The sequence below is a fragment of the Erpetoichthys calabaricus genome, chromosome 17, assembly GCF_900747795.2.
Source record: "Erpetoichthys calabaricus chromosome 17, fErpCal1.3, whole genome shotgun sequence".
In the NCBI taxonomy this organism is placed as follows: Eukaryota; Metazoa; Chordata; class Cladistia; order Polypteriformes; family Polypteridae; genus Erpetoichthys; species Erpetoichthys calabaricus.
The window spans coordinates 47,299,922-47,326,692 of NC_041410.2; the positions used below are offsets into that span (position 1 = coordinate 47,299,922).

The 26,771-nt window shown below is 40.7% G+C and overlaps 2 protein-coding genes across 2 annotated transcripts in view; both read right to left on the bottom strand.

The window, feature by feature from the left end:
* The window catches only part of ubl7a (ubiquitin-like 7a (bone marrow stromal cell-derived)), a 1,205,533-nt gene that overhangs the window by 167,305 nt on the left and 1,011,457 nt on the right, over positions 1 to 26,771 (bottom strand). The window lies entirely within an intron of this gene.
* The window catches only part of LOC114667731 (RNA-binding protein with multiple splicing 2), a 59,503-nt gene that overhangs the window by 20,527 nt on the left and 12,205 nt on the right, over positions 1 to 26,771 (bottom strand). Inside the window, exons 2-3 of the mRNA XM_028823152.2 lie at positions 4,870 to 4,947; positions 3,054 to 3,092 (exon numbers count right to left, since the gene is read on the bottom strand). Of these exons, the coding sequence (XP_028678985.1) occupies positions 3,054 to 3,092; positions 4,870 to 4,947 (117 nt within the window). The remainder of the gene's footprint in view (positions 1 to 3,053; positions 3,093 to 4,869; positions 4,948 to 26,771) is intronic.

Sequence of the window (26,771 nt, forward strand, 5' to 3'; positions counted from 1 at the left end):
ATTACCTGGACAACTGTGTAGAAGTCTTCTAGACTCCTTGGCATCAAGTAAACTGTTCAGTGATGGAGAATCCGTCTTCAGGCAATGAAATTGAAAGTCAGCGAAACTGGGATTCTGGGAATCCCAAAGTGACACTCATCACTTGCACATGTGCTGTCCATATATTTATTTTTTACATGTGTTCTACACTGACTGTGCGTAGTGCTTTGTAGGTTTTACAGTAGAAAGATTAAAAAAAAAAGTGTCATTCATAAGCCAAAAGCGCAATGCTTTTTACAGGTTTGGGTTGGACTAAGGAGGTTAAAACCTCCCAAAATTTATGGGGTTAAAGCAGCATCACCCTTCATTTTTCTGGGTAAATGGTTAAATACTAAACTTGACAAAAGTGGTACATTCAAAAACAACACTTGGTGGTACACCAACGAGGGGGAAAAAAGTCAAGAACCCCTGGCTCTATCCAAAGCCAAGATGGGTGCACATCAACAAGTGCATGAACCAAGTAGAGTTCAGACAACCCCCAAAAAGAAAAATCAAAAAATATTCTGAAAGTCCATATACACCTCTGCCGTGAGCACCAAATCTACAAATTTTCTTCAGTTATTAGATCAGTTTTTGGTAACACTCCAGTTTTAAATTTTATAACTATGAAAAGCAACAGACTTGGAATAGGCAACAGCGAATATGGTCATGACCAATGAGGTTTTTCACTTGAGGAAATGCAGAGCAGAGTCAGATCAAACAAACCTAAGGTATAAACCAAATCAGCACTTCCTGTTCAATTTATGATGTAGTGAATGGTACACTTCCGTCTGAATTACTTTCAAGTATCATCGATACCCAATGCCTGCAGTAGGCCCAGGTAAAGGCAATGCTGCACCAAAGTATGGAGTACCAGATCAGGATATACACAATACTGTTGAGATTTAGTGGACAATGTTAAATGTACTGTACAGTGCCCACACCATAAAGTACTTGTCCTTTCAATGTAGACACATTTTGAGCAACATGCTAGCAACACACCCCCTGCAGGATTTAACTTCACAAAAAAAAAGGGGGTGTCACGTTTTTGGAGTGTGTCATTGTGAAACCCCTGTGCAGTAGGAAAGCACAGAGACATGCGAAGCCGTAAGTCAAAATGGGATTCTCCACCATCTCAACCTAGGTCCTTACGACACATTTGTTGAATTCCCTAGAGCACCGTCATGAGCATGTTAAGCAGAGTGATCAAAATGAGGCTGGTAAGTCCAAGGTGTCTGTTTATTGGGGGTATGGGAGAGTCCGTGTTCATCCCAGAACCAGTTCTGTGGCTGCAATTTGGTTTCTCTCAGATTCTGCAAAGAAATCTGGCTCTATGGTCACAATTGCAACATTGGACTGTTTGCTGGTGACGGTTAAGGAGTCAAGGGTGGGGGCTAACCAACAACAAAAAAAAAAAACCCCAAAAAACACCACCACCCCCTAGGCCTGTTAAAGCCCAGTGAGGCATTTATGGGTTATACAAGAAATGTAAAAATCTCACAAAGGATGTCTAGGAAAATAGCTGGTTAAGTCTGCAGATGATACCTGGATTGTCAGATAAATCAAGAAACCGTTGACTCATCACAGGGACTTGGACAGCAAACAGGCTTGGGCAGATTTGTGTCAGATGAAATTTAATGTCAGTAAAATTTCAAGTGTTGCATGTAGGAAGTAAAAATAAATGAGGTTTGAATGAGCAAAGGGAGGTCTGGGAAAAAAGTACATCTTATGAGAAGGATTTAGGAGTTGTAGTGGACTCGACACAATCAACTAACCAGACAGTGCTCAGAAGTCATTAAAAGCCAATAGAATGTCAGGTTATACAGTGCCAAGAGTACAAGTCTGAGGCTTCACCTGGAGTACAATGGGCAGTTTTGGTCTCCAAGCTATAAAAAGGACATAGCAGTGCCAGCAGTGGATGCTAGAAATGCTTGTCCTACCTTATTTAATGGTTAATGTTCTGGAATGTTATTTTCTTGAACACTTTGGCGAATATTCCCTGGGGTTAAACAAAAAAAAAAAAAAAAAATCATTGTAAACCATTCATGGAAGAAAAGCATCTTCTTGGTCAGTGTGTATGCAACACTACATTGAATGCTGAAGTAGCAGCTCTGCATTACATGCAATCCTATTAAAATTTACAAGTTACAAAAGTGGAAAACAGGTCTTAGACTTTACTGTTAATCTAAATAATGCCCAAAGCCACAGCATAAAGATCTCAACTTTAGAAAAACCAAATGTCTCGAGGGTCACAAACCGTAGCATTTCCTACAAGCTTCGTATTCCAGTCGGTTTCCAAATGTCATTGTGCTTTTGATAATTACATTGCAAGTAATCCAAAAATTTTACCATTCAAGAATAAATGATGCCACAGTTTAATGCTAAATTTAGAATAGTTTGGTCTTCCTTTTTTGGAGATTAATTCTCTTCTCTAAGCAGCACACAATGCATCTCATCCCCCACCCCACCATTACCTCATCTTTCCAACAAGCTTTAAAATAAGCCAGATATTTCTGAAAAAGCACAAGATTTTAGTGAAAGATTTAAAAATTAGCTATATGGGAAAGATTCATTATCCAAAACATCTATTCTTGATCAGTTTGGACCAAGGCCCATAGCCCACTGCATCTTCATCTGACCAACACTAAGCAGAATTTGGGGGATTGACACAAATCTTGGTCAAGGAACATTGGTTAGGATACTTCAAGTTTAAACCACATCAATTGCCTAAGGCACACTTTAAAACAGCAATTCTGCTGTAGCACAAGCAAAGACAAAACTGGTTTTCCTTATTTGGCTGACACCTTTATCAAAGGAGACAAATGTAGCCAGTGATCCTAAATGTCTTTTGGTTTTCCAATTGTAGCACAGGCGGGTCAAGTGACTTGCTCATGGTCACAAAGTGTCAGTAGCAGGAGTTGAACCCACAACCGTGGAGTTTGACGTTAAGCCTTAACCATTACACCACACTCCCTGCATATACCGTAATTCACAGAAGACCTTTCCTAGGTTTCATACATGAATGGAGGACTCACCTGCTTTGATGTCAACTTAATTAGGGATCCTTCATAACCCTATGGAGACAACAAAAAGGACAAGCAGATATTATGGCCATGGCAACACAAGCATGCATTTGGTCCTGCATTCCTAAAAGCCATATTAGGCACCACTCATATGTACAATTCCTGGAAAAATTGTTCAAACTGATTAAGTGGATCTAGAAAAGTTGGAAATTTTGGCTGATGTATAATCCTCCAAGAAGAAATTCTAAAAAGGCATGGCTTTCATTGGATTTGGTAGTATAGCCAGAAAGGAGACTAAATCCTAATAACTACAGTATCTTTATTCTGCATTTGAAGCAGAAATGTATAACGTGAACTTCCAAGGGGTGAGACAACATTGAATCAGTTCATTTAATTTGGCTTACACTGATCAATGGATTGGGTGTGTTAATCGTTCAAAGTATTCACAATCTTCAAGCCAATACATCGTAGATGTAGCTTTGTCAGCCATGACAGCCTTGAGTCAGTGACTCTTCCCTCAGTCTTGCACATCTGGACACATTTCCCACCTGTTTTTTTGAAGAAACTGTCGAAGCTCCGTCAGGTGTCATGGAGATAGAGTGACCAGCTTTTCTCCAAGTCTACCCACAAAGTCTCAGCAGGACCGAGATCTGGACTGACACTCCTGGACATTACCATTGTTTTGAAGCCATTCCTGTGTAGCTTTCTTTAATTCTTGTGTCGTTGTCTGGCTGGGCAACAAATCTCCCAAGGTTCAAGTTTCTTGCAGATTGCATCAATTTTTTTCCTCCAGGACTTATTCTGCAATCATTTTTATCCTTCCACCATTCCAAGCTATCCAGGGCCTACTGTAGTTAAATCACCCCTTCAATATGATGCTGCCACCACTAGGCTTCACAAGGTGGATGGTGCAGTTGCTTTGCATACAAAAAGGACATTTGAGATGTCCAAAAAGCTTGTATCAGACAATGGAATCTTCCGGTTGACTATTGAATCGCATGGTGGCACGCGTTTTGTCATGCTCTTAAAGCTGCCACCAGTGAAGCCAAGCAGCAGTTGTCTTCAGTGTTGTCAGTCTTTACTATAGCTTGCAATTCCTTCAGAATTCTCCTAGGTCTCTTGGTGGACTTCCACAAACTGTAGCTGTGCAAGAAGTGAGGATGACCTCATCTAGCAAATGACAGCTGCACCTTGCGCTTTCCCATTTAACTGGACTACAATGGATATTCACTGACTTGGACACTATTCCCCAACTTGGGCTTTTTAAATCACCTTTTCAGAGTTGCTTAGAGAGCAACATCATTGTGCAAGTTAAGCCACCATAGGGACTCTCCAAACAAACATTTACAGTACCATCAGTTGAAACTGCAGATCAACCCGCAGTGATGTTCACACGGTGGCATGAAGCGTCAAAAAACCCAAATAAATCCACTGCGATTCAATGTTGTATAAATAGTAAAAATGTGGAAACCTCTTCAACAGGTGCACACTTTGTGGGCACTGTAACCTGCACCACCGTTTACCAGCCCAGTACCACACAGAACATGCAGCCTGCCTAAAGTAAAAGGTAGAAAGGCTGGACTAGGACAATTGTTTTGGCCAAATCCTAAAGTATAAAGGTTTTCCCTTAAACCTCCTCATTTCTACTTCCCATCGCACCTCAAAAATGCTTGAGCAGCTAAAATATTCTAGTCTGGAGTCAGTCTTAAAATGTCCATGTTCCAAAAATCAACAGGTTTAATGGGAAAATGGGGCTGAGCTTTGCTAACTCAGTTCAAAATTTCCATTTAAGATTCTTTCCCGCCAAACATGGGACAATACAACTTACCTTAAATGGTCTAAAAAGTAAGTAGAGTTCCCGAGGTTTGATATCAACTGGAAGTCCACTGACAAAGAGTGTCCGTACCTATAGGGGGTAGGGGAGAAAAGGAAAAAAAAGTTTGACCACCTTTCACATCAAACTGGGCAAAACAAAAGTGAGTCTGCAATTCCAAAAATGGAAATGAAACATTGTCTTAGTCTTAAACCCCAATCAAACAGAATTTGGTTCTGTCAAATCCCCCCTGGAAAACTTTTCAATGAAATCAAACTGACAAATTAAACTTTGTACAAGAGAAATTAAATTAAAGCAGGTTTTAATAAAAATCCACACACACTTTCACAACAGCCGACTGGTGCTAGTTTTGGCACTAGTCTCTTCCCTGCCCAGTCAGCTATTTATTGGGAAAGTTAGAGAGTTTCACATTTTGTAAGGAGATAAAGCACACATGCTGTCCTTTACTGGTTCATTTTATATTTCTCATTTTCAAATTATTGACCAACTTTACATAGAAAATTGTTCTCCACGTGCTCTGGTTGATTTATTTCCAACTGGTCCAAACGATCCGCCACCTTCATTCCACAATACATTTGGACTGGTGCATCTCTTAACGGGCAATGCAGAGGAGTTGTACCATGTTTTCATAGGATACTTGTACCAGGGTATTTTAACATATGGGCACTGCCTGGAAGCCGCAGGAGGATAGCGGTATACCATGTTTGATGCCAGCGTTTGTTTTGCTATCAAAACAAAAGGCCTCTGGGCAATGTATTGCTCCAAGGCTCACAATGCTGGCAAGATTGTCCCGACTTGTACCTTTTGGTTACAAGTTTGTCAAATGGGTATGAATGAGCACTCTTAACAAACAGTTAGTACAGTGAACAATCAAATCAGACTTTGTAAGAATGGTGCTGTGAAATGCATGAGTAACAGGGTACCTATGTACTAAGGACAGGCCGAAATAAATAAAAATCATACCAAATAGACAATACTATAAAATATTGCTGGCACACTATGGAATTTTCTAGTTTGGCGCTCCAGTGTGCTATGAAAAAAATGTAGTATATATTTTTTCAAATTATAAAAAAAAATTTTTAGATTGAAAGCAGCAAGCAGTCATTTAGGGTTTAAAAAAAAAAAAAAAAAAAAAAAGTCAAAAGGACTAAAGAATCTAAATTACACTGAATTGTGGGTGTCTGTTGCCACAGTGCACACCAGGAGTCAAGTAGAACTATTGTGAGGAGTATTTAGGGAGAGCTTATTGCAAGAAAGGAAAAAGTTGATGCATCTTGAGGCTAAATTTCTCCTCCGAGCCCCATCCCCAGCAACACAGGCACCCAAATAAAGAAAAAAGGTGCAGAATGTATAGCTTCAGGCCTTGGGGGGGAATAGGGGCAGCCCCCCCAGAGTGCTTTATGGCTGCAAGGCTTGAAAATCTGAGAAAAAGACTGCAGTAGGCTTATTACAGATGTGCCCACCCTCAAAAGGTGAAAAGTTGGCACCTATAGCTACAATGCATCTGTTAAGGATGATGTGGACAGAGGAGTTAAGCCAGCCATGTATCAAACTAGCTTGTTAACTTTTTACTCAAAGAATCTCAATATAAAAAGTATACTTCCAATACAAAATTGGGACCACATTTAACATGTGTTCTAGGATTGTACAGAGAAGACCACTTTGGAGCCCAGAATTTGACCCCTAGGTGCCCAGATGTCCGAGGTTCATTTGCACACCAGTGCCACCTGCTGGCTCGGAGCAAGCTACACAGTCTTCAGAGTACCACAGTACCTTTTAGCATGTGTTCAAAATCTCTCTATCAAGTATTGAAGACCATCCTCCTGAAAGGATTCCAAGTTTAATGCATGGTTTAAAACCACAGCATTTATTGCCATCTTCTGCTGAAGTATCTTTCAATTATACAATGGTAAGCTTCCATCTTAAGTAATGCAGGTTTAGGCTCTTAATAGTCAATTTTTTTTTGCTCCATCTTTTCAGAAAGTAGCAACCATGCTCACCTCCAGTACAGAGTCCTAGGAGAGAGACAGCTGCAACTCTATGATAGCATTAGAACAATTGAGAACAGGTCATTCAGCCCAACAAGCATGGCCATCCGATTTGCCACAATTGGATAAAACATCAAGCAGACCTAAAGTGTCCCCACCCCAATCATACAAACCCGGAAACGTGTGTTTAGGCTTCCTTATGTGAAGGCCAACCCGTTTGGAAACGAATGACAGATTTCACAGTGTGCCCATGCTCTTTGTAAACGCCTTTTTAAAGTTACCATCTCAATCTACTGTACCAATTCCTTTCAATTTCAAAAACTGATCACAGCACCTCAACTTCCAACTGCTTAACTGTACTACTAGGGAGTTAGTGTTAGCCATAATGGATACAATGAGAAATCCAACAAAAATGGCCCCTTTTATTGGCCAACTTAAAGATTACAATATGCAAGCGTTTGAGGCAACTAAGGCCCCTTCAGACACAATGTAATCAAAGGGGATTGAATTGCTGCACAAGCTTGCATATTGTAATCTTTAGCTAGCAAAAGTACCATTTATTGGCTGAGCTGCCAACTGAAAAAGCTTCAACTCCTTCAATCTAGGACATGCTAGAGAGGATGAGCAACTAGGCAGATTCTGGGAAAGTCTTGGAATATAAAAACAATTCATGGAATCCTCAGGGCTTGGTCTTCCTGAACCAACAGCTTTGTAGTTCACATCCAGGCAGATTAATACTTTCAGGAGATTCTGCACTTTAATACAAAAGGGGCAATTACCACCACAGTAGGACAAAGCATACAATGTCCATTCGGCGACGCTTTCATGACACACCAGGCCAGTTAAGAAAGATTGAACAAGGATGCAGGCACCGAGCTACGCAAAACCCCCACTTACATTCCAAACTAAGTGACTGAACTCCAGCTTCTACCAGGATCTGCCTGGCCCTCATCTGTTAATAAAGGTGACCGGACATCTCACCAGAGGCTTCCATGCAGACCTCTTGGGCCAGAAAGTGTGAAATGGACTCCAGCAAGGAAAAAGACCTATACTTCAAGGGATGACAACCAAAGATGGACAGAAAACCCTACCAATTAGAAGACACTAATTTTGTAACTGGAAAGGATCTTAATCCAAATCAGGAGACCATTCAACCTTCCTTTAAGACCACATGCACCCAATCTCTCAAGGTTGAGAGATGAGGCAATTTGAGAAAAGGTCAGGGATTCTCTATTATAGAAAGTCTTTGGAGTTGGAAGCAGAGGGTCATAACTACTTCTATATACAAAACCCAAACTCACATTTTGGACCAGATGCAGAGACCCAGTCTATCCAGCCAAAGCCATATGCCAGTAGTCTGAAGGTAGAGAAGAAGCCATCACTTCAAGAAGTGAACTTCAGCATCTACATTTTTCTGCCAGAAACGAGCGATGCCCTCCCTCCAAGAAGGTGTAAGAGACCACAGAAAAGCCGAGGAAACCACAGCACAGTACTGGCACCAACAGCATGCTGACACACCCACCACACGACAAACCACTTGGATTGGGATAAGTGCAGCAGCAAGGATCATACAGAAAAGAGAAGGTGTGAACTTCAGTGCAGAAAGAATCCTCCATTTGAACCTGGAGCAACAACTACACAGATGACATTATCCATAAAGACTTGCTATTGTAAATGTACCAAGATAAAAGGAGAACTCCACCAGTAAACAGCCAACCTGTTTGTCTAGTCAGGCTTGTGTCCAGTCTGACCTGCATATTGACATTTTAAAATCCTTGTGTTTCACTACATTGTATTATTCCATTTCTAAAAAACAACAGGTGCGTCTCAGTTACCTTGATACAAGTCTAAAGGCCAGAGACCCCACTCAGAGAGAAAGTCAAGGTAAACAAAGCAGGAGCCTTGCTGAAGGAGATTAATCCCACATTACGGCATCCGACTGGGTAGCCATGTTAAATCGATTAAAAAAAAAAAAAAAAAAAACCCACACTGCCACCTCATGGTGTCACTACAAACCCCCCCCCCCCCCCCCCCCCAAAAACCCAGACCAGTTACTGCCCACCACTTCTCAAAGATGCTCTCGTTTTCCTAATCCATCTTTCCTTACACTCATTCTAGAAGGGAAATGGCCAGCACTTCATGTTTATTAAAGCGAGACTGGATCTTTGCTTTGTTTTGCATGGTTTAGTAGTCCTCCACCTCCTCCCAGGATTTGAGCAAATTCTTTGCCTGCGAACTCTAGGGAGGAGAAAGGAAATGAAAGCAGCACTAATTACAGAAAAACTTCCTGTTTGATAGATCAGGCTAGTCAAGAGAAAACCCACAACCCTCTAGGGCAGCTTAAGAACAGTCACTATGCGTGAAAGTGAACTTTGGTGAACTTTGAGTGCATTTGATACGGCAATAGCACACTTCTGATGGAGCCATTTAGAAAGATCTTTAAGTGAAGCATCCTTAAAAAACAATGCTTAACCAAAGCATTAAACTGCTTTATTAAAACTAGTTGCTTGCATTGGCCCCTTCCCAACCTCTCAATCTAAAAAGATTAAGGAAGTCCAGTGACCTCCAAAGACCCACAGAAAGGTGCCATAATTTCTACACAGGGTAACCCTAAAGTCCCAGTGCACTTTGTATACGGGATACACACCTGCAAATGAGGGATTAGAAGTCCTGTCCTTGCCCAAACTATTGGGGTCACAAACCACCACACTATGGAATAGTTTACCACCACTTATGCCCCCTGGTCAAAAAGTCTTGCACAGTAATTAGATTTACAAAATCAGTCATGGAGGAAGGGATTTAAAAAAAAAAAAGACTGGAAGGCCAAGATTGCTTCACAGATTCAAGTCCCTGAAGACTCAAAACATTCACACAGACACACGCATATCAGAACAACTTGTACTCTGCATAAAACGTTAAACTCACTGGACACCCTGTATATGCAAAACGCTTTATAGTTGTCCACACATTTTATTGTGGAGGCACAAGTTATACTTGCAAAGGCACAAAAGTAAAAAATTCTAGCCAAGTATCAGTTTTGGAGAGACAAAGGGGCATGATAGATGGAAAGCCAAGAGTATGAATTCAACAGTAAAGATTTTGCTTATTCCAAAAACAATTTTACACATTTTCACACATAGGATGTAGCTCAAAAGGGATAAGATGTTAAATTTTTCTTGCAGGAATAAATCAAAAGGATGTTAAATAGAATTCATGGACAGCAGTATACAAGAAATGAGTTGTATAAATTTTTTTTTTTTTTTTTTTTTTTTTTATAAAAAAGTGCAGGCAGTGCTGTGAACTATTCAGTTATGATTACAAAATTTAAAACAAGCAGATTTGTTAAATCTGCAAAAGAAAATCTAAAAGTGTCTATTAATTGATGAACTGACTATTACCAGCTGACAATAGTGGAGATTAAAAATTAAAAAAGTCAAAAATAAAAATCTGTTCTGGAGACCTCAGCCAACTGGCCGTCTACACGCTCACCGAGATCAAATATTACTGTATACACTGAGAAGGTCAGATGGCCGATGACAGAAAAAAAAAAAAAAAAAAAAAGGCTGAAGGAAAAGTTTTGCAGGGGCCTGAAGGCCAAAAAGACTGCTTGCAAACACTAGTCATTCTAGCAGATGTACTCAAGTCATTCCTTATTTTTACGATTTGATACAACTGTCTGAGACCCACTGTATGTGCCATCATTGAAGTGTCACCAATACCTGCACAGTGCCTTGATCCTTGCCAATTCTATAAAAAAAAAAATAAATAAATAAAAGTCCATAGTATAAGCCCGGTGTATTCGTTGGTCAAGTATCCCAGATTTTAAGGGCATAACAGCACAAGGCCATCTCATCACTTTATACTTCATTGCAATATTAGACCCCCCTAACAGTGGTCTGCTTATTCCAAAAGCATAATGCAGGGAGACCGGCACTGTCAAATATAGGACTATACACCATTAATAGTATTCTGGTCAGCTCTTATGCTAACCAATGTAATGCCAAGACTATGGTGCGATTCTCAAATTCTATTTCTGCTTAAGATTCTTGCCATTACAGTGTGAACCGACCGAATGAGGGCTCTTCGGTAGTCCATTTAGGAATACTGTAATCTTGTTGACTAAATGCAAAAGGGGTGAATTTCTCAGATCTTCTAAAAATAAGATCTGAACATTTGCAATGTTCCTTAAATGGAAAATTACACCTTAACCATATTACTAGGGCTGCATTTGCAAAGTTTAGATCAAAAATCATTGCACCAAAAATTACTTCCAATATTAAGGGATCAAGTTTATTTCCAAGGCCTTCAAAAAGGTTTCCAGTTCTGCCAACTACTAAGATTTATTTTCCTTATTTAGCTTTAGAAAAAGGACTACTCATCCACTCAGGATTAAGACACTGGATCAGAGATCCCAGAGCGTCAGGATCATCATATGCTATAAATAAGTAAAGCTGCAAGTCATCTGCATAGATGTGGTAGCCAACTTTGTTTTTACATATAATCCGGCCTAATAAAAACGTAGACAAAATAGCAGTGGACCTGGAAAAGAACCTTGTGGTACACTGTAAAGGTTCTACCTTCTAAATAAGAAACCAATGCAATTCAAAGTAACCCAGCCATTGTCAGATTTAAAGAGACTGATCTGTTGGTGTTAAATGCTGCACTCAAGTCTAACGGAGCAAGACCGGATGCTACCCGTGTCCTCATTAACCCATAAATCATTCATTTTAAATGTGAATGTTTCTAAACCACTATTCTAAAAGTGGATAGAAACTTGTTTCATCAAGTAATTAGCTTAAAAACTGCTTTCTAGAATTTCTTAAAGAGAAAAGAAACCGACTCATCGGCCCAGTGCAATATTACATGCATATTTATGCATGTATAAACGCGCTACATTATGGCAGCAAGAGGAAAGGAAAAGTTGGGATTTGGTAGAAAGGGGAAGAATCACCAAGACCAAGTTGATCAGCCAAGTGGCCTGTGGAGGATTGTGTGCGACACCAAACTAGATCAATACTACTTACAAGTTTTTAAAAAGGAGGTAAAAACCAGCCTTAAAACTGAAGTAAAAAGGACAAAAATTAGTTACTGAGATCAGTGCAAGTATGAGTAAACCATTTTAAAGTGATCTACAGGATTTACACAAAAGACTAAAGAGCATTTTAAATAGACACCCTTGATGTAAACAAAGGAATCCAAAAAGGAATCAAATTCTAATCATAATTGAACTACTGGGCATGAACATTACAGTCTGGATAAACTGCTCAGCTGAAAGGTGAATTGTGTAGCGTAGGAGCAAGAAAGACTACTATAGTGTAAAAATCAAAAGTTCTGTCAAATACTGCAAAGAAAAAAACTAGCATTTGTAAACAAGTTGTCCAATATTGTACAATGATATCAAAATAAAACTCAGGAAATGTCACAACTTGACAAACACCAAATTTGTCCACAGCATCTGTCCATAGAGCTGCCTGGGCACATGTTCAGCATTTCCTCTGGTACTGAAAGAGGGGCTGCTTGAGGCAGGGGTACACCGGTACGTTTTTGCAAGTTTCCCCGAAATTAGGCAAAATACACTTGTTTCCCCTCCCCACTTGTGAATTTACTTCACTGTAGACCTCTGGTATCAAGCAGCTCTGGGTCTTTTTCAATGAGAGTGCACAGACTCCTCCAAATTTTTATTTGCTGCCAAAAAAAGTCTCACCCAAATGGTCTGTTCAGATGTCCAGCATACAAAAATCTGACTAGAACAGTTGGGATTAATGAGCAGGCACAGTGTCTCCATTCCACATCATTGCTTGAACATTTGTACACTATATACAATTTGGGAGGGATGGAGTGGAGCAAGGATCTGCAAAAGTGGGGGGGGTGGGGGGAGGAGGGGGGACCCCATACAAAAAAGTGCTTTGGAATAGAGGACACAACCAAGACAGCTTGCGAAAGACATGCCAGATATGGCGCAAATATTATAAAAACCAAATGCCCAATTGTGATGTGTGCCCAACAGCCTCATCACTCCACACATCTGGTGCGCCGACCACACACAATTCCAGCTTGTGGTCCTTGAGGATCAGAAGCAACTCCTTGAAATAAGTTGGTTTTGGAATATGTAAACCGTCGATACTCCAGGGTCATTGGCTGACCTGCTCTTGGCAAAGAATCGAGAACCCCCCTTTCCTCCCAATACCAGCAAAAATCAAACAGGGCCAACAACCTGATCCAGTCTGTCAGTGCTTTAGCTTTTGATAGCCAACCTAGTTGCACTTTTTATCTATACATCTGTGTGTAATTCCAACAGACGGCACATAAGTGTATAGATGCATTTTATTACTGCAAATGATTGAGGTACCATCTGTTGGAATGATAAATTACTACATGCATTATAAAATGCATTCCCATAAATGGTGCACTGCAGACAGGTCTGTGGGGATTACTTTAATTTCAGATTAGCACAGCTAATCCCAAATTGACAACTGCTAATTGTTCACTTGAGCCTGAATCAAAACTGGCTCCAGTTTAAGGCTGCAAACCAATTATAAACCAGCTTTAGTGCTACGAGGGGAAGAACTACATAAAATGCTAATTAAAGTTTAACAAAACCTAAAAAAAAAAAAAAAACTTGGATGCGGTCATTACATGGTCTTCTTAAATCTTTCTATAGGCAAACTGAAAAAAAATCCTAATGTCATCATAAGCCTTCCTCTCACAGCAGGAACTCTGGAACACCACACCAAACCATTCTGTCCATCTTAATCCTTTCTTGCCACCATTTATTCTAAGAGCAGTTGTCCCCCTGCACCACCTAACATTAAAAGACCAGGGATTTAGAAAAGTGGAAAGATCCAAAATTTGCATATTTGAATTTCTCATGAACTGTTGAGAAATCCTAAGTTCTAGTAAGCATTCCTAATTCATGCCAAAAATGAAGGCCCATTTATAAAAGCGCAAAGCTGTAATGTGTACACACGAACTAGTGCCCAAAGAACACCCATGACATCCTTAAGGCAGGCTAGAATGTTAACAGACCACCTGCGATTAACTCTTAAAATGAAATTACAGGCAATAACTGGAAAGCTCAACATTCAGTACACTTCAGTGTGGTTTTCCCCACCACAGAGGACATATCTAAGGCAGCATGGGTGTAAGACTATTGCACCCAGTCTGGGAGCCCCATCTTTTGGTCAAAGCAGTTAATTCAAATTTGAACACTTCATCCTACAGGAAGCAGATGAACTTCTCTGACATTAAAAAAAGGATCATGAAACAGGACACTGTCACAAAGGCTGAAAGTAGGCCAGAATTGCCTGTTACAAGAGAACTTGCATCACCACTACAACAGAGTGAAGCTCGCAAGTGTGGGATGACTGGTGGCAGAAGTCCATAATTTAAAAAAAAAAAAAAAAAAGCTATATTGAAGGTCATTGGGTTATTAAGTCCAAAAAAATGGCATCTTAGTGGTCTGGCATTAGTTGCCAATTATAAGTTGAAAATGGTTTGTCCCGATTTCAAATCCCAAAAGGAGTGTTTCATTATAGCCCTATGTTAAAAAATAAAACTGCACACCATGAGTTTGCTTTTGAAGACCTAAAATACTAAGGTTGTGCCTTACGTGTCCTTTTTGACACTATTGTCACCAATTTCAGGTGCCCTTGAGGTCACTTTTCCATGCTATTCCCATTTTTAAATTTGGGCAACCATCTTAAACCATAGCACTAAAAATCAAGTTTCAGGACTGTATGGGTTATAAAGCAATACACTTGAGTATAATTCACTAAAGTACATGTTGGGTCAACAACATTACAAAAAGCTAAAGGTTTCCAAATATCACATTACAAAACTTGGCCCACATTACTAAAAGCTCATTTTAGCTGAAAAGATCAAGACAATGCTTATGGGCCACGAACAAACGAGACCTATTTAAATGCACTGGAAAAATCTTTGCCACATCTTGTGTCAGTTTTGACCAACCGTTGACTAAATATAAATGTATTTTGCTGTTCATTAACTGGTGAAAACCTGATAAATATGAAATTGGTAAAAGAACCAAAAATGTCCTAACAGTCATGTCAAATTTGACATGGATTAATAGAATTAAAACAGTCTATTCTGGTGAGGAAGGCAAGCTCTATTGTTGGTATTGAGCTAGACAGTTTAACATCTGTGGCAGAGCGAAGGGCGCTCAGCAGGCTCCTATCAATTATGGAGAATCCACTGCATCCACTTAATAGTATCATCTCCAGACAGAAGAGCAGCTTCAGTGACAGACTGCTGTCACTGTCCTGCTCCACTGACAGATTGAGGAGATCGTTCCTCCCCCAAACTATGCAACTAATTCCATCCGGGGGGGGGGGGGTAAACGTTAACATTTAACATTACACATAGTTGTCTGTTTTTCACCTGCATTATCATCATTTTTTTATTGTATCCGTATGCTGCTGCTGCTGAAGAATGTGAATTTCCCATTGGGATTAATAAAGTATCAATCTTCCATCCTAGATCAGCTTTAAAAAGGCACTCAGTTACCTCAAGTTAAAAAGTTACCCGAATCCAAATTGTTCTATAATACTTAGATATAAATTCAACTCAGATTTTCAGAGTACTAAAAGTATGCAAACTTTTATAAAACATGAAGCCGATTTGAAAATCTAATTTTCATGTACAATCAAATCCATGGGATTTAAGATCACATCCTCATAACTGGTCCTCAGGAGGCTGCCTTATAATTGGAAATATGGGGGCCCAAGTACCATACACTGGCAGAGGAGCAGAAGCATTTTTCTGTCAGATTGTTCCTCCTTGGCTCTTCCGTCATTAGCAGGCATTCACTAACCCTCTGCACAGATCCTTTGGCTCACTAGCTACACTAGTCTACATTGACAGCACATTACCACCAGGCTCTTGTTTGCCACCCTGCAGTGCCCAGTTTATGCTGTTTTAAGAGATCCTTGGTAAAGTGGCACCTGCCCACTTACAGGAAGCCGGCAAAGAACGAACACATTTTAGTGATCATTCACCTCCATCAGGTGAATGTGAAGAAGTCAAACACCATTGCGATGGCAAGAAAAAAAAAAAAAAAAAAGGGCAATAAAAATAAAACCAGTCGTTATTAGCAGGAAGTGGTTAAGTATTAGGGACAATCTACAGATTTTAAAAGGCTGCAGTGCAAACCTAAGGTTTTGCGGACTGTTTCACTTCATGTAAACAATACATTTGCCAAATTTAAGTCCGCTGCCCACCCTCCAACCTCAAAAGAAACCAGCAACACACAAATTAGAAGCACAGAGGCCACAAACCTTTGTAGATGCCAGAAATGCAAAAAGCCTTCAGTACACAAACCCTTTCCTTTTAAGGCAAAAAAAAGGCAGAGGCGTACATGCGGAGACAGACCAAAACACCAATCAAGGTACAAATGAGATCAGGAAAGGAGTTTCCTGAAAAAAAACTGGGAATAGGTTGACATTAAGACCACTATGAACACAGACATTTAGGAATGAATACCGATAGGTTACTTCCACCCATGGCACACTGTCAGACTCGCCTGTATTCTTTGCTTATGTCAAACAATTAAACTCATGAATGAGGCAGCCTAGTGACCCAAAAAAAAGGTGGAAGAGAGAAGGCGGCACTAAAACAAAAGCACAGAGCCATAAGAGGCATAATGCAAAAGCAACCAGTCCACCACTGTCAAACCGGTCCAAATTGCTCACCATTGCAAAAAGCAGCTCACCATAACATTCAGTGTTAACACACCAAGCAAACTGTCCTGGGGTCTCCCGTGTGCTGCACCAGTTTTGACATATCTGGCATCAAAAAAAAAAAAAAAAAAAAGTCACTTGGCAGATACTTTTGGAATTCCATTTACTTTGTACTTAAAAGCCAAGCTATACTGAGGCAACGCTATCCAAATGCTCTATATTCTTAAATTTTGAATTAGAGATGTACGAGTAGAACACAAAGATGCCACAGGACAAAGCTAGCAGTTTTTTTTTGCTTTCCCTAATCATTGCTATTTGGAAATGTGCTTCTTGGGACCGGAAACTGGATTCTTTCACATGAAAACTGAAGAGAACTACAACCCAAGTCCCATTATAAGATTGCTGTAGCAGTTTGTATTGAGTAACTGCTGGTTGCAGTAGTTCTTAAATCGGTGTGGATTACCGAGGCATTTGCAGTTCTTTCAGAGGTCATCAGCTCAGCTCAGGTTGGTAGGAGACTACAACTACATCCTCAATGCAAAATTTTAATGTTAAGCTTTCATCCACACAACCCCAGCATTAACCCACCTGAAAATTCTCCAGAGCTAGAGACTCCAAGTATTGCTATTGGCTCATGCTCTTTAAATAACCCTTTCCTGATTAGATGCTATGAGCAGGGTCCAATTTGCTGGTTGGTAAGAATTGCTTGCCCTGCATCGATTAAACCACATTCCAACATAGCAGGTATAGAAGAGTTGCTTTCCATGGTGCTGGTTCCTAACCCGTATGAACCTAAATCAGGGGTCACCAACTCCAGTCCTGGAAGACCACTGTGGCTGCAGGTTTTCATTCCAATCCTTTTCTGAACGAGTGACCCGTTTTTGCTGCCATTTAAAAACTTTTTGAACCAATTGATTTGATCTTTAAAACTCCGACCCCTTAAATTGGTTTTTTCCTTAATTAGCAGCCAAACAATAGTGAGATACAAAATGAGCCAAAACTGGTGTCCACCATACAATATCTGAAAAGGTCTCCGGAATGTCAATCTGCTCAGGCCTCCTAAAACAATTTAAAAAGGGCTCTTGGAAAGAGAAATTCAATTTCAGAAATGTCTGCTATTGCACCATGAGAGCAGCAACAAGCCACAAAATTAAAGAACAAAAAAATTAATAAGACTCGGCACCTCATTAAAGCAGCTGGTTGGAGTTTGAGGCCCGGACTTCATTGATCTGTTGGATCCCTCAATTCACATTTCATTTGTTTGGGTGCCATTTAACGAAAAATGATGAAATTCGGAGGAATGATAAAAGGAATTCGGGGGAACAAATCTTAAAAGCAATTCACAAGAACTTAAAGTTTGCAGCACAAACAGGGCATGGGGGGGGGGGGGGGTAAAAAAAAAAAAAAAAAAAAAAAAAAAAAAAAAAAAAAAAAAAAAAAAAATGAAAACCTGCAGCCACGGTGGTCCTCCAGGACTGGACTTCACAACCCCCGGATCTAAATTAGATTTTGTACAGTTTGAAAGCCACATACATAGGCAGAAGAAACATTGTTCAAAAGAAATGACTAAAAACACACAACCAATTAATTTGCCTATACCGAGTCTGTACACATCAGCAGGATATTCGCGTGGAGAGATTCTTAAATGTAAAATTAGTAGTACATTTCCGGGGATCATTTGTTTAAAATGAAGTTTAAAAATGTGTGTCAACATAAGCCCAAGAGTCTAGTGCAAGAGATTTGGGTGCACATTTGTGCTTTTTTGGCCAGACTTTCCGTCTAGAGAAAGCACGTGCTATGACAATACTGGTGTCATGGCTTTAGCATCTTCACCATGAAGTTATGCATGAAGTAGGATTTCACAAGAGGGCATCCAAATATCAAAACATTCATATTCACTTAAAGATTAAAACACAGACCAGTCCACGAGAACCCCAGCAACAGTGCATTTGCTCAGAATTAAAGTTCGAGAGATTCACACATTTGTTCCCTTCAATAAAGGCTGAAATGCACAAGATGTCTGCCATGAAAATTTGAACATTTAAGTGCTTTAACTTGTACGAGCACTGCACAAATTTCACAAATGACTGTAGTACATGTCCATCATGCAGTGAACTCCCATGGGAGTTGAACTTGCAAACCATTTTAGAGCACCATTTAAAAGAACTCAAATATTATATTTAAGAGATGGAGGGCCAGATTGAGGTCAGCAAGAGAACATTTGAGAGAAGGCAGACACCACATGATGAGTGGTACAGTTGAAGCCCATTTAAGCCAAGATGTCAGATCTACCACCAAGACTACTAGGAGATCCCAGATTTGTAGTTGTTTTCAAACACTGAAGTATCCAAAACAGGGAAGATGGGGGAAAGCGCCTTTAGAAGAGCAACACCCCTCAAGACAGCAGCTGGATTGTCTCACCCACATCCATTTCATAAACACTAAAGGAATTCACAACCTAATAAGTCTGTCAAGTGGATCTTGAAAGACTATACAAGGCAGAAGCAGCATTTTGAATGTTACCCTTCTGTAAATACGAGGCAGCTGCAGCATGTCATTTCCTTCTCACTCCCCCACTTCATGTTAAGAGCGTTCTGCTCCGCACTACAAACAACGTGCCATTTGATAGAATGTGCTCTTTGCCGAAGGCGCCAGCACACACTTTAAAAACAAGGAGAAATAGATTTGAGTGCAAGGATGTTGGGAACAATTTAGACAAATCTAAGAAATGAGAAAAACTTTGGATATTGGTCACCCAGATCATTCATGACAAATTCTAAACATGCCAACCACCTCTAAATCTTGCAATCCGGCCCTAAATAAGATACTGGAGGAAGATGTTTGCAATTATGGGGGGGGGGGGGGGGGGCTTGAGGGGAGAATGAGAAACCCCAAAACTACAGAGAACTACCCTTGTTTGACTTGCTGTCAGAATATCTTCTAGTTGAGCAAATAAAAGGACAACATCTGCCCACTGCTAGGTTAGGAAGGTTTTTGGTCAACTTCTGTCAAGAATTGGGCTGAGGAACACTTCAAATGAAAGCAAAAGCATCCACTTTACCACCGGATCCTTGCCTTTATACCTTCAGTGTTGTCCTTTGTACATCTTGTTCTACCATCACCACATCAGTGGTGGGCCATCAGGGCCTGCAAGCCCCAAAAAAAAAAAATCTGAAATCACAAACCGATTATAATTTTGACCATGAATACTTAATTCCAAATAGTCTGTCCGCTTCCTTTCATAGCTTTTCCGATGGTTGTGCTGCTTCCAGACATGTATCTTCGTATTAAAGCATTTAACCAATCACATTTCAGCCTTCATTTGTTGCCAGGCAGGGTCAAAGTCGTCTGCCCGGAGGCCTTCACAATCCATTCTGCAGGTCCTCTAACAAAATAAATGAGGATTAAACTGTTGCTTCAACCAATCAGATTTCAAGTTGGGGTCACTAGGGCCCTCTAGCAGGCGTACGGCAACGTCACCGTATTCAGACCCATTGATTGGATAGGATGGTGTAATAGAAAAATCTGAATGAGCATGGGGCAGCTGTACACATTGGTATGTTTGGCGGTGACCATTCCAGTGTCCACTGCTTGTGTCGAGCAGACATTTTCAGCCCTAAAGCGAATTAAAACTTATGGCAGAAATACGACAGGGCAGGATCGACTTTCAGCATTAGCTTTGATGGCGATAATCTGTACGACAGTAATTGAACAGTTTGTAAACAAAATCCATCCTCTTCCTCAAATCTGAATTTTGTGAGTAAAATGTTGCAATTTTCCTAAATATTGCAAGTTTGAGTTATTATTGATGTTTAGGTGTGTCACAGCTGTAGCTGCAGTAGAAAGGAACTTGTTCACCCCTGGTTTGTCTATGCAATGAGACATTTATTGTGGCTACAGGAGTTCTGTGATGCAACGGCTCTATACTGTATTGCTGCATATTAAGATAGTTTTTATAACTATAAATTAGTTTGAGGGGCGGTTGATTCAGACGGAGCACTACTGAAGGCCTAGGTGTGAAATGTGCGGTCTGCCACTGGGGCGTACAGCTCCCCAAGTCTGAAATCAGACGGTCACAAGACCATAAATTCAAAAAGCACACAGTATTTCTTCATGGGGCAGCTTTATTCCCTAGCTCCCAATTTCAGGAGGGCAGTACACAATTAAAACGTCACAACCCCCTTCTCTGCATGCATGTAAGCTTGGTCTCCACCATCTCCAGGCTCTGGCTCCCTGAATGTAGTAAGGCAGCCACCATTATAGTGCACCTGGAAGTGCTCCAAATACTGGCTGAGGCTAGGGATCTGCACTGGCAATCTGAAGGTTGTCGGTTCGAATCCCATAAATGCCAATAGGGACTCTGCTCTGTTGGGCCCTTGAGCAAGGCCCTTAACCTGCAAATGCTGAGCGCTTTGAGTAGCGAGAAAAGCGCTATATAAATGCAAAGAATTATTATTTGGCAGAAGTGCTGTAGTAGAGTTCCGTAACTGGACAGGCACTTTCTGGTGACGGCCATGGGCCCCATGAACCGGTCCTCTTCCAGAGTCCTTCCATCACAGGGGCCAGGCAAGGGCCCCAGCGATCCACGACAGCATGTTCAATGGAATACCCAAAACAGCCATGATGGCAGGGGGTTGGGGGTGGTGGATTCGGGAGTTAAATTTGATTTAGAGGAGCAGCACATGATCAGAAAACGGATTGTTGAAAGCCTCCATGTAGAAACCATTAACAGAAAGCATAATTTGGGCATCAAGCAGGACAGGATAGCCAACATCAGGATTTTTTTTAACACAAGTAGCAAATTCTGCATGGAGGATGTATTGTTTCCTGTTCAGTATTGGCATCCCACAGCAGTCCATTGTATAAAAAGGGTTCATTTTCCATGGAAACTGGACATTAAAAATTAGTCCACTTCTAAAACCACAGGGCAAGTACTTTTGTCAAGACAGGGATTGAGGGTCTCATCCACCAACTACCCAAAAGCTAAATGTGTGAACATACTGGTGCAAAATGGCTGCCGTCACATCATTCAGGTAGGTGCTGCGCATTGGTGGTGGAGGAATAGGCTCTCCATTCTACATAAAGTGCTTTGAGTAGTTTAAATCTTATGCAATTTCTTAAAGACACTAACAATGCTTACAAAGTCACAACTACACACAAATATGCCAAGTTTAACATCTTCGGGATAAATTTGACTCTTGTGTGAAATCAAAGCACCTTTAAATGTGATGCGTTCAACCCATTTAAAAAAAAAAAAAAAAAAATCATCCCAAATTCCATCTGTGCCACTCATTAGGATTATAAAATTGTACTGCAAGATAGATAATCCTAAAATAGCATTTGGGAAGAAATTTAACATCCAGGGAAACTAAAGGGGATGTCAGAATTGGGTGCACATCTGAAGGGTTAGGGCAAAATTCAGAGAGCTCCATCATAGAACCAATGGCCTTTAACAGGGTTTAAAGTGATCCACCAGTTAGTCATTCCAGTGAAATCCCTCAGTTTGGATAATGAATTTAAGGAAAATTTTAAAAAGCCATAAAAAAAAAAAAAAAAAAAAAAAAAAAAAAAAAAAAAAAAAAAAATTGGGCAGGGTTCTGCCCCATATCTAGGCATACCATCTAGAGTTTCCTACCATGCACACAGTGGAAGCCTTAATTGGCTTTTTACACCACGCAACAGATTAGAAATACCCAAAACAGTACATGTAACTTCTGGGGCCTGTCAAGTGGCCATTTCCTCAGCAAGTCAAAATTCCTAGAGAAGTTCAAAATACCCCAAAACCCCATTACTAAAAAACACCATGTGAAGCTTCTGTTAGTGCACCTTAAAGCACAACCCATCAGGGAGAAACTCCATCTCTGCTATAAGCACCAATTTGTTTTTCTAAGCAGCATTTTTTTTTTTAGTGCAACACGACCCACACAAAAAGGCGGAGGAACTACCCTCAACCCAAACTTCGCCAGATACTGCAGGTTCAGTTTGTTATCCAACTGACAAAACAGAAAAATTGGAGTCTAAACAGTGCTTATCGGAGCTGAATTCCTGCGTGCTAATTACAATCACACCACCCGCCAAATTGACACCAGGCCTGCTAATGAGAAAAGTCTCTTCATTCGAGACCAGACATTTAAGTAGAGCTGTTAAGTCCCCTACCTTCAGCCCACCTCATATTTCTGGAGCCCATACCCATTCACTGGGACACATTTAAAGTTTCACACTCACTTGCATGCTGGGCATACCTCCATAATCCATACACCACTACCATAACAGGGATTAAAAGGACGACTTTTCAGGGAGGATTTCAAAGCCCAGAAGCACTTGCAATCAAAACGGACAGCTCTACATTTATGCTGCATAAAGGGTTACTGGACCAACTGCCTAACCTACCTTCCACAATCCAACACCCCCCTTGTCCATACCAGGGGTCACCAAGTCTGGTCCTGGAGGACCACCATGGCTGCAGGTTTTCATTCTAACCCTTTTAATGAGTGCCCTGTTTGTGCTAATTAAACTTAGGAATTCATTTTAATGGTTTTAGGATTTGGTCCAGTGAATTTTAGTTTCTCTGAATTGCTTCATCTTTCCTTAAATGGCACCCAAACAGAAATGAAGTGAGGGAGCCAACAGAAGACCAACTAAGTCAGGGCCTCAAACCCCAACCAGCTGCTTAATGAGGTGCCATGGTCGTGGTTAAACCAGTTCTTTCAGTGGCTTGTTGCTGCTCTCGTGGTGCATTAGCAGACATTTCAGAAATTGATTCACTTTTCTAAGAGCACTGTTAAAAATGTTCCGGAGACCTGAGCAGATTGACATTCCTGAGACCTTTATTTTCAGATATTTTATATTAGACACCAGTTTTATCTAATTTTGTATCTCATTGTTCGGTTGCTAAATTAAGGCAAAACAAAATTAAAATGTCTGCTTCAAGATTAAGTCAATTAAAATTAGTTCAAAAGAAGTTAATTAGCAGCAAAAACAGGTCACTAAGAATACTGTTGGAATGAAAATCTGCAGATACTGTGGTCCTCCAGGACCAGACTTGGTGAACCCTGGTCCATACCAATGCAACCCACTTGCTTTATGCATCACTAGGCCCCTTCTCCCCATCCAGATGAACATTGAGATGGGGGGGTTGGAGGAAAAAGGAGTCTGACCCTTACATAAGATAAAAGGCAAGAGTCATGGGACAGCCAGGGCTGCACAAACAAGCAGAAGCCAACTCAGCTGTCAAGTTCCTTACAGCCAGCTCACTGTCAAGAGCAGCAACCATCCAAGCATGGCAACAGAGCATGTCATTTACTCACAGCCGAATAAGTCCTCTAGAGAGTGAAGAGCATCTGTGCTACAACTTCTGAAGTGATAGCAAACTATGTGCAAATCAAGGCCTCCGGCATGACAACCAGTTCGAGGTTTTAATGAAGATAGATAGGGAAGTGTTAAGATGTCAAAAATGACCAAAGCAGAGATCTGTTTGAGCTCATTCTGAAGCCCAGCATGTCAGTCTTGCATGGGGGTTTTTAATCTAACATTCCTCTGTCTGAACTCCAGCCAAACAGCTGATAACACGGCACAGGAAGGCAGCACTGCCTGGTGTAATGCTGGCAATGCTTTTGCTTTTCAGTTCTACTGTATACCCAGCTTCAGCACAAAAAAAAAAAAAAAAAAAACCTTTAACAAAAAGTAATACTGCGATGGTCTGTCTGCTGGGAATGTGCAGGACAGGAAGACTGGCAAGAAAACATTTGGTATGGACATGGAGAGGTCAGAAAGTTCCAGGACTTGCTTCAGATAAGAACTGATGTGTCACAGGCAAACATTTATAGAGCACCTTCCTCCTGCTCAAGACACTGGGAAAGGCCAGGTGCTTGTCAATGAGCAAGGCTAACTCGAAAGAAAGCGGGTGGCTCAAAATTGGCTCACCATAATGAACCTAAAACCCCACTGCTTATGTAGCTGCAGTCTTCTAGGAGGAGCTAGCCAGAGATTAACCAGGTCCATCCTGGGGACCCAAAAGGTGGCTACACTGCTGTTCCAACCAGTTTCATACTCAGGGATTCAGATCTCGCCTCTAATTGGTCTCAAATTAGATGGCCCCCATCTTGCTTATCTGCGTGCAAAAAAACTTTACTAGTCAAGTACCCAGTGTTGGCCCATTATACAAATCTACACAGGTTAAGGATCTGCAGTACTATCTGGAAGGTTACCAGTTCAAATCCTGTTGCTGCTAGAAGGGATCCTACTTTGTTGGGCCCTTAACCCGAATGGGTGACCCTGCACTCTGACCACCCCCAAAAAGGCTGAAATACAAATTTGTTCATCCTTTGCATTACTGTACCAGAGCACCTCCATGTCCAATCACCATTCAGGGAGTGGTTGTGGAGTTGACCCACTCCTACAAGTATTTGGGGGGGGAGGATCTATATTGAAAAGGTTAGACTGGTCTCAATACAGAGGAATGAGAAGGGCAGAGCAGACACTACTTCAGACAGACTGGATTCCGTTAATGTGGGAAGGGACATCCATCTCTTCTACAACTCTACCAGTTTACATTCTACACAGTAGTGGGATGGACTGGGCTGGTGGCAGAACTTCGAGAGGCCCACCAAAACAAACTAATTTAAGAGGGTAGGTTCAGTTACAGTAAAGGACACACTGGAGGTTGTAGCAAAACTGCCAGCTATGTTGCAGCACATCCTCTTTGGTACATACTAACACCCCTATGAGGACTTTTTTTTGGGCCAAAAGTCAGGAAATGCTATGGGGGCTCCTTCACAGCAATACACAGGATTAAAAGGAAGAATTTAGAGGCACAACCTTGGTGGTTATGGTGGGGTATTAGTCATTCTGGGGTGGGTGGGTGAGGATGTATAGATTTCTATTTAAAGAGCTTCTGTAAAAAGCCAAATATCACCCAGGGATAAAATGTTCTGGTTGATAATTAAAGTTTATGTACTCTGTCATTTTTGGCATTACCAGTATCAAGAAGTTTCATGCTTTTCATAAAGGAAAAATTCCTCCTATTAAAAATTCTTAGCCATGCTTCCTTGTTGGCTCTTTGTAGTAATATAGGCAGCACTTTAAGGAAGCCTTAATGCAATTCTAGTATCCAGACAGCTTTTTGGTGCACTTCAATAGACAAGATGAACTCAGAACATTGGACAGATGCCCATGTGATAATCACTGGATGCAAGATCATGGCCATTGGCTAAAACATTGGTGGTTGGTGAAGAGGGCTTTAATGGGCAGGGGGTGCAAAACCACCTATAAATGTGCATGCCCAAATTCTTCTGTATGAGAGGTCAATGCTAAAGCAGCCATGTAGTTGGAAAAGTTTGGCCATTCCATGCACCATTGTTACAAAGATTACAATAAAGTGAATTTGCAAACAATATGCAATTTGTGTGTTTGATAAACCCCACATCATAGATTTGAATCCTAAAAAAAATAAAATTAAAATAAAGCAGACCATAAACAGTAGCACTGCTTTGACACTGGGCGGTGCCAGTTTTCAAAACCAAGCAGAAACTTGTGTAGACAAGGAGGGAGGCTGCCGTGAAAATGTATAAAAACCAAACGTGTGTAAAGCAACGCACATCCCAAATCTGGCGTACACATTTTTGTGCATACGCAGTTTATACACGAGGGCCCAGGTCTTGGAATCACGAAGTTAATGTGTCCATATGTTCAATTGTGGTTGTCATTCGGTCTTTGGTTAGTGCTCACAACCCCCAATCACCCACCATTTCGGTTTTAACAGCCACAATACTAAATTGTGTATTCAAAAATTTCCCAATAGTTTCAGGCAACTTTGCATTTCCTACCCATTTAAAAAGAAAACATTCACAAGTCTATAGAAGGTGCTTCGACCTGAACCCTAAAGTAGCTTATCTATTACCAACTGGAGAAATTGATACTTGGTGCCTCATTTGTGATCCTCCTTTGGAATGATTAAAATCCCCAGTTAGGTCCCCAGTTTTTTGTCTATGGTTAATGACCAATGGGAAAAAAAAAAAAAAAAAAAAAAAAAAAAAAAAACACACACTTCTAAAGAGCTTGTTCTTCCAGCAGGCAAACAGAATAAGTGGCTGCATGGCACAACTTTCCTACAAAAGTGGACACCTCCAGGAATGTTTGGAGGCAGTTTAAGTTTAAATTTGCTTAGCAAAGTGACTTACAAAAAGGAGGTCAACAATTGAGTAAGCCCAATGAC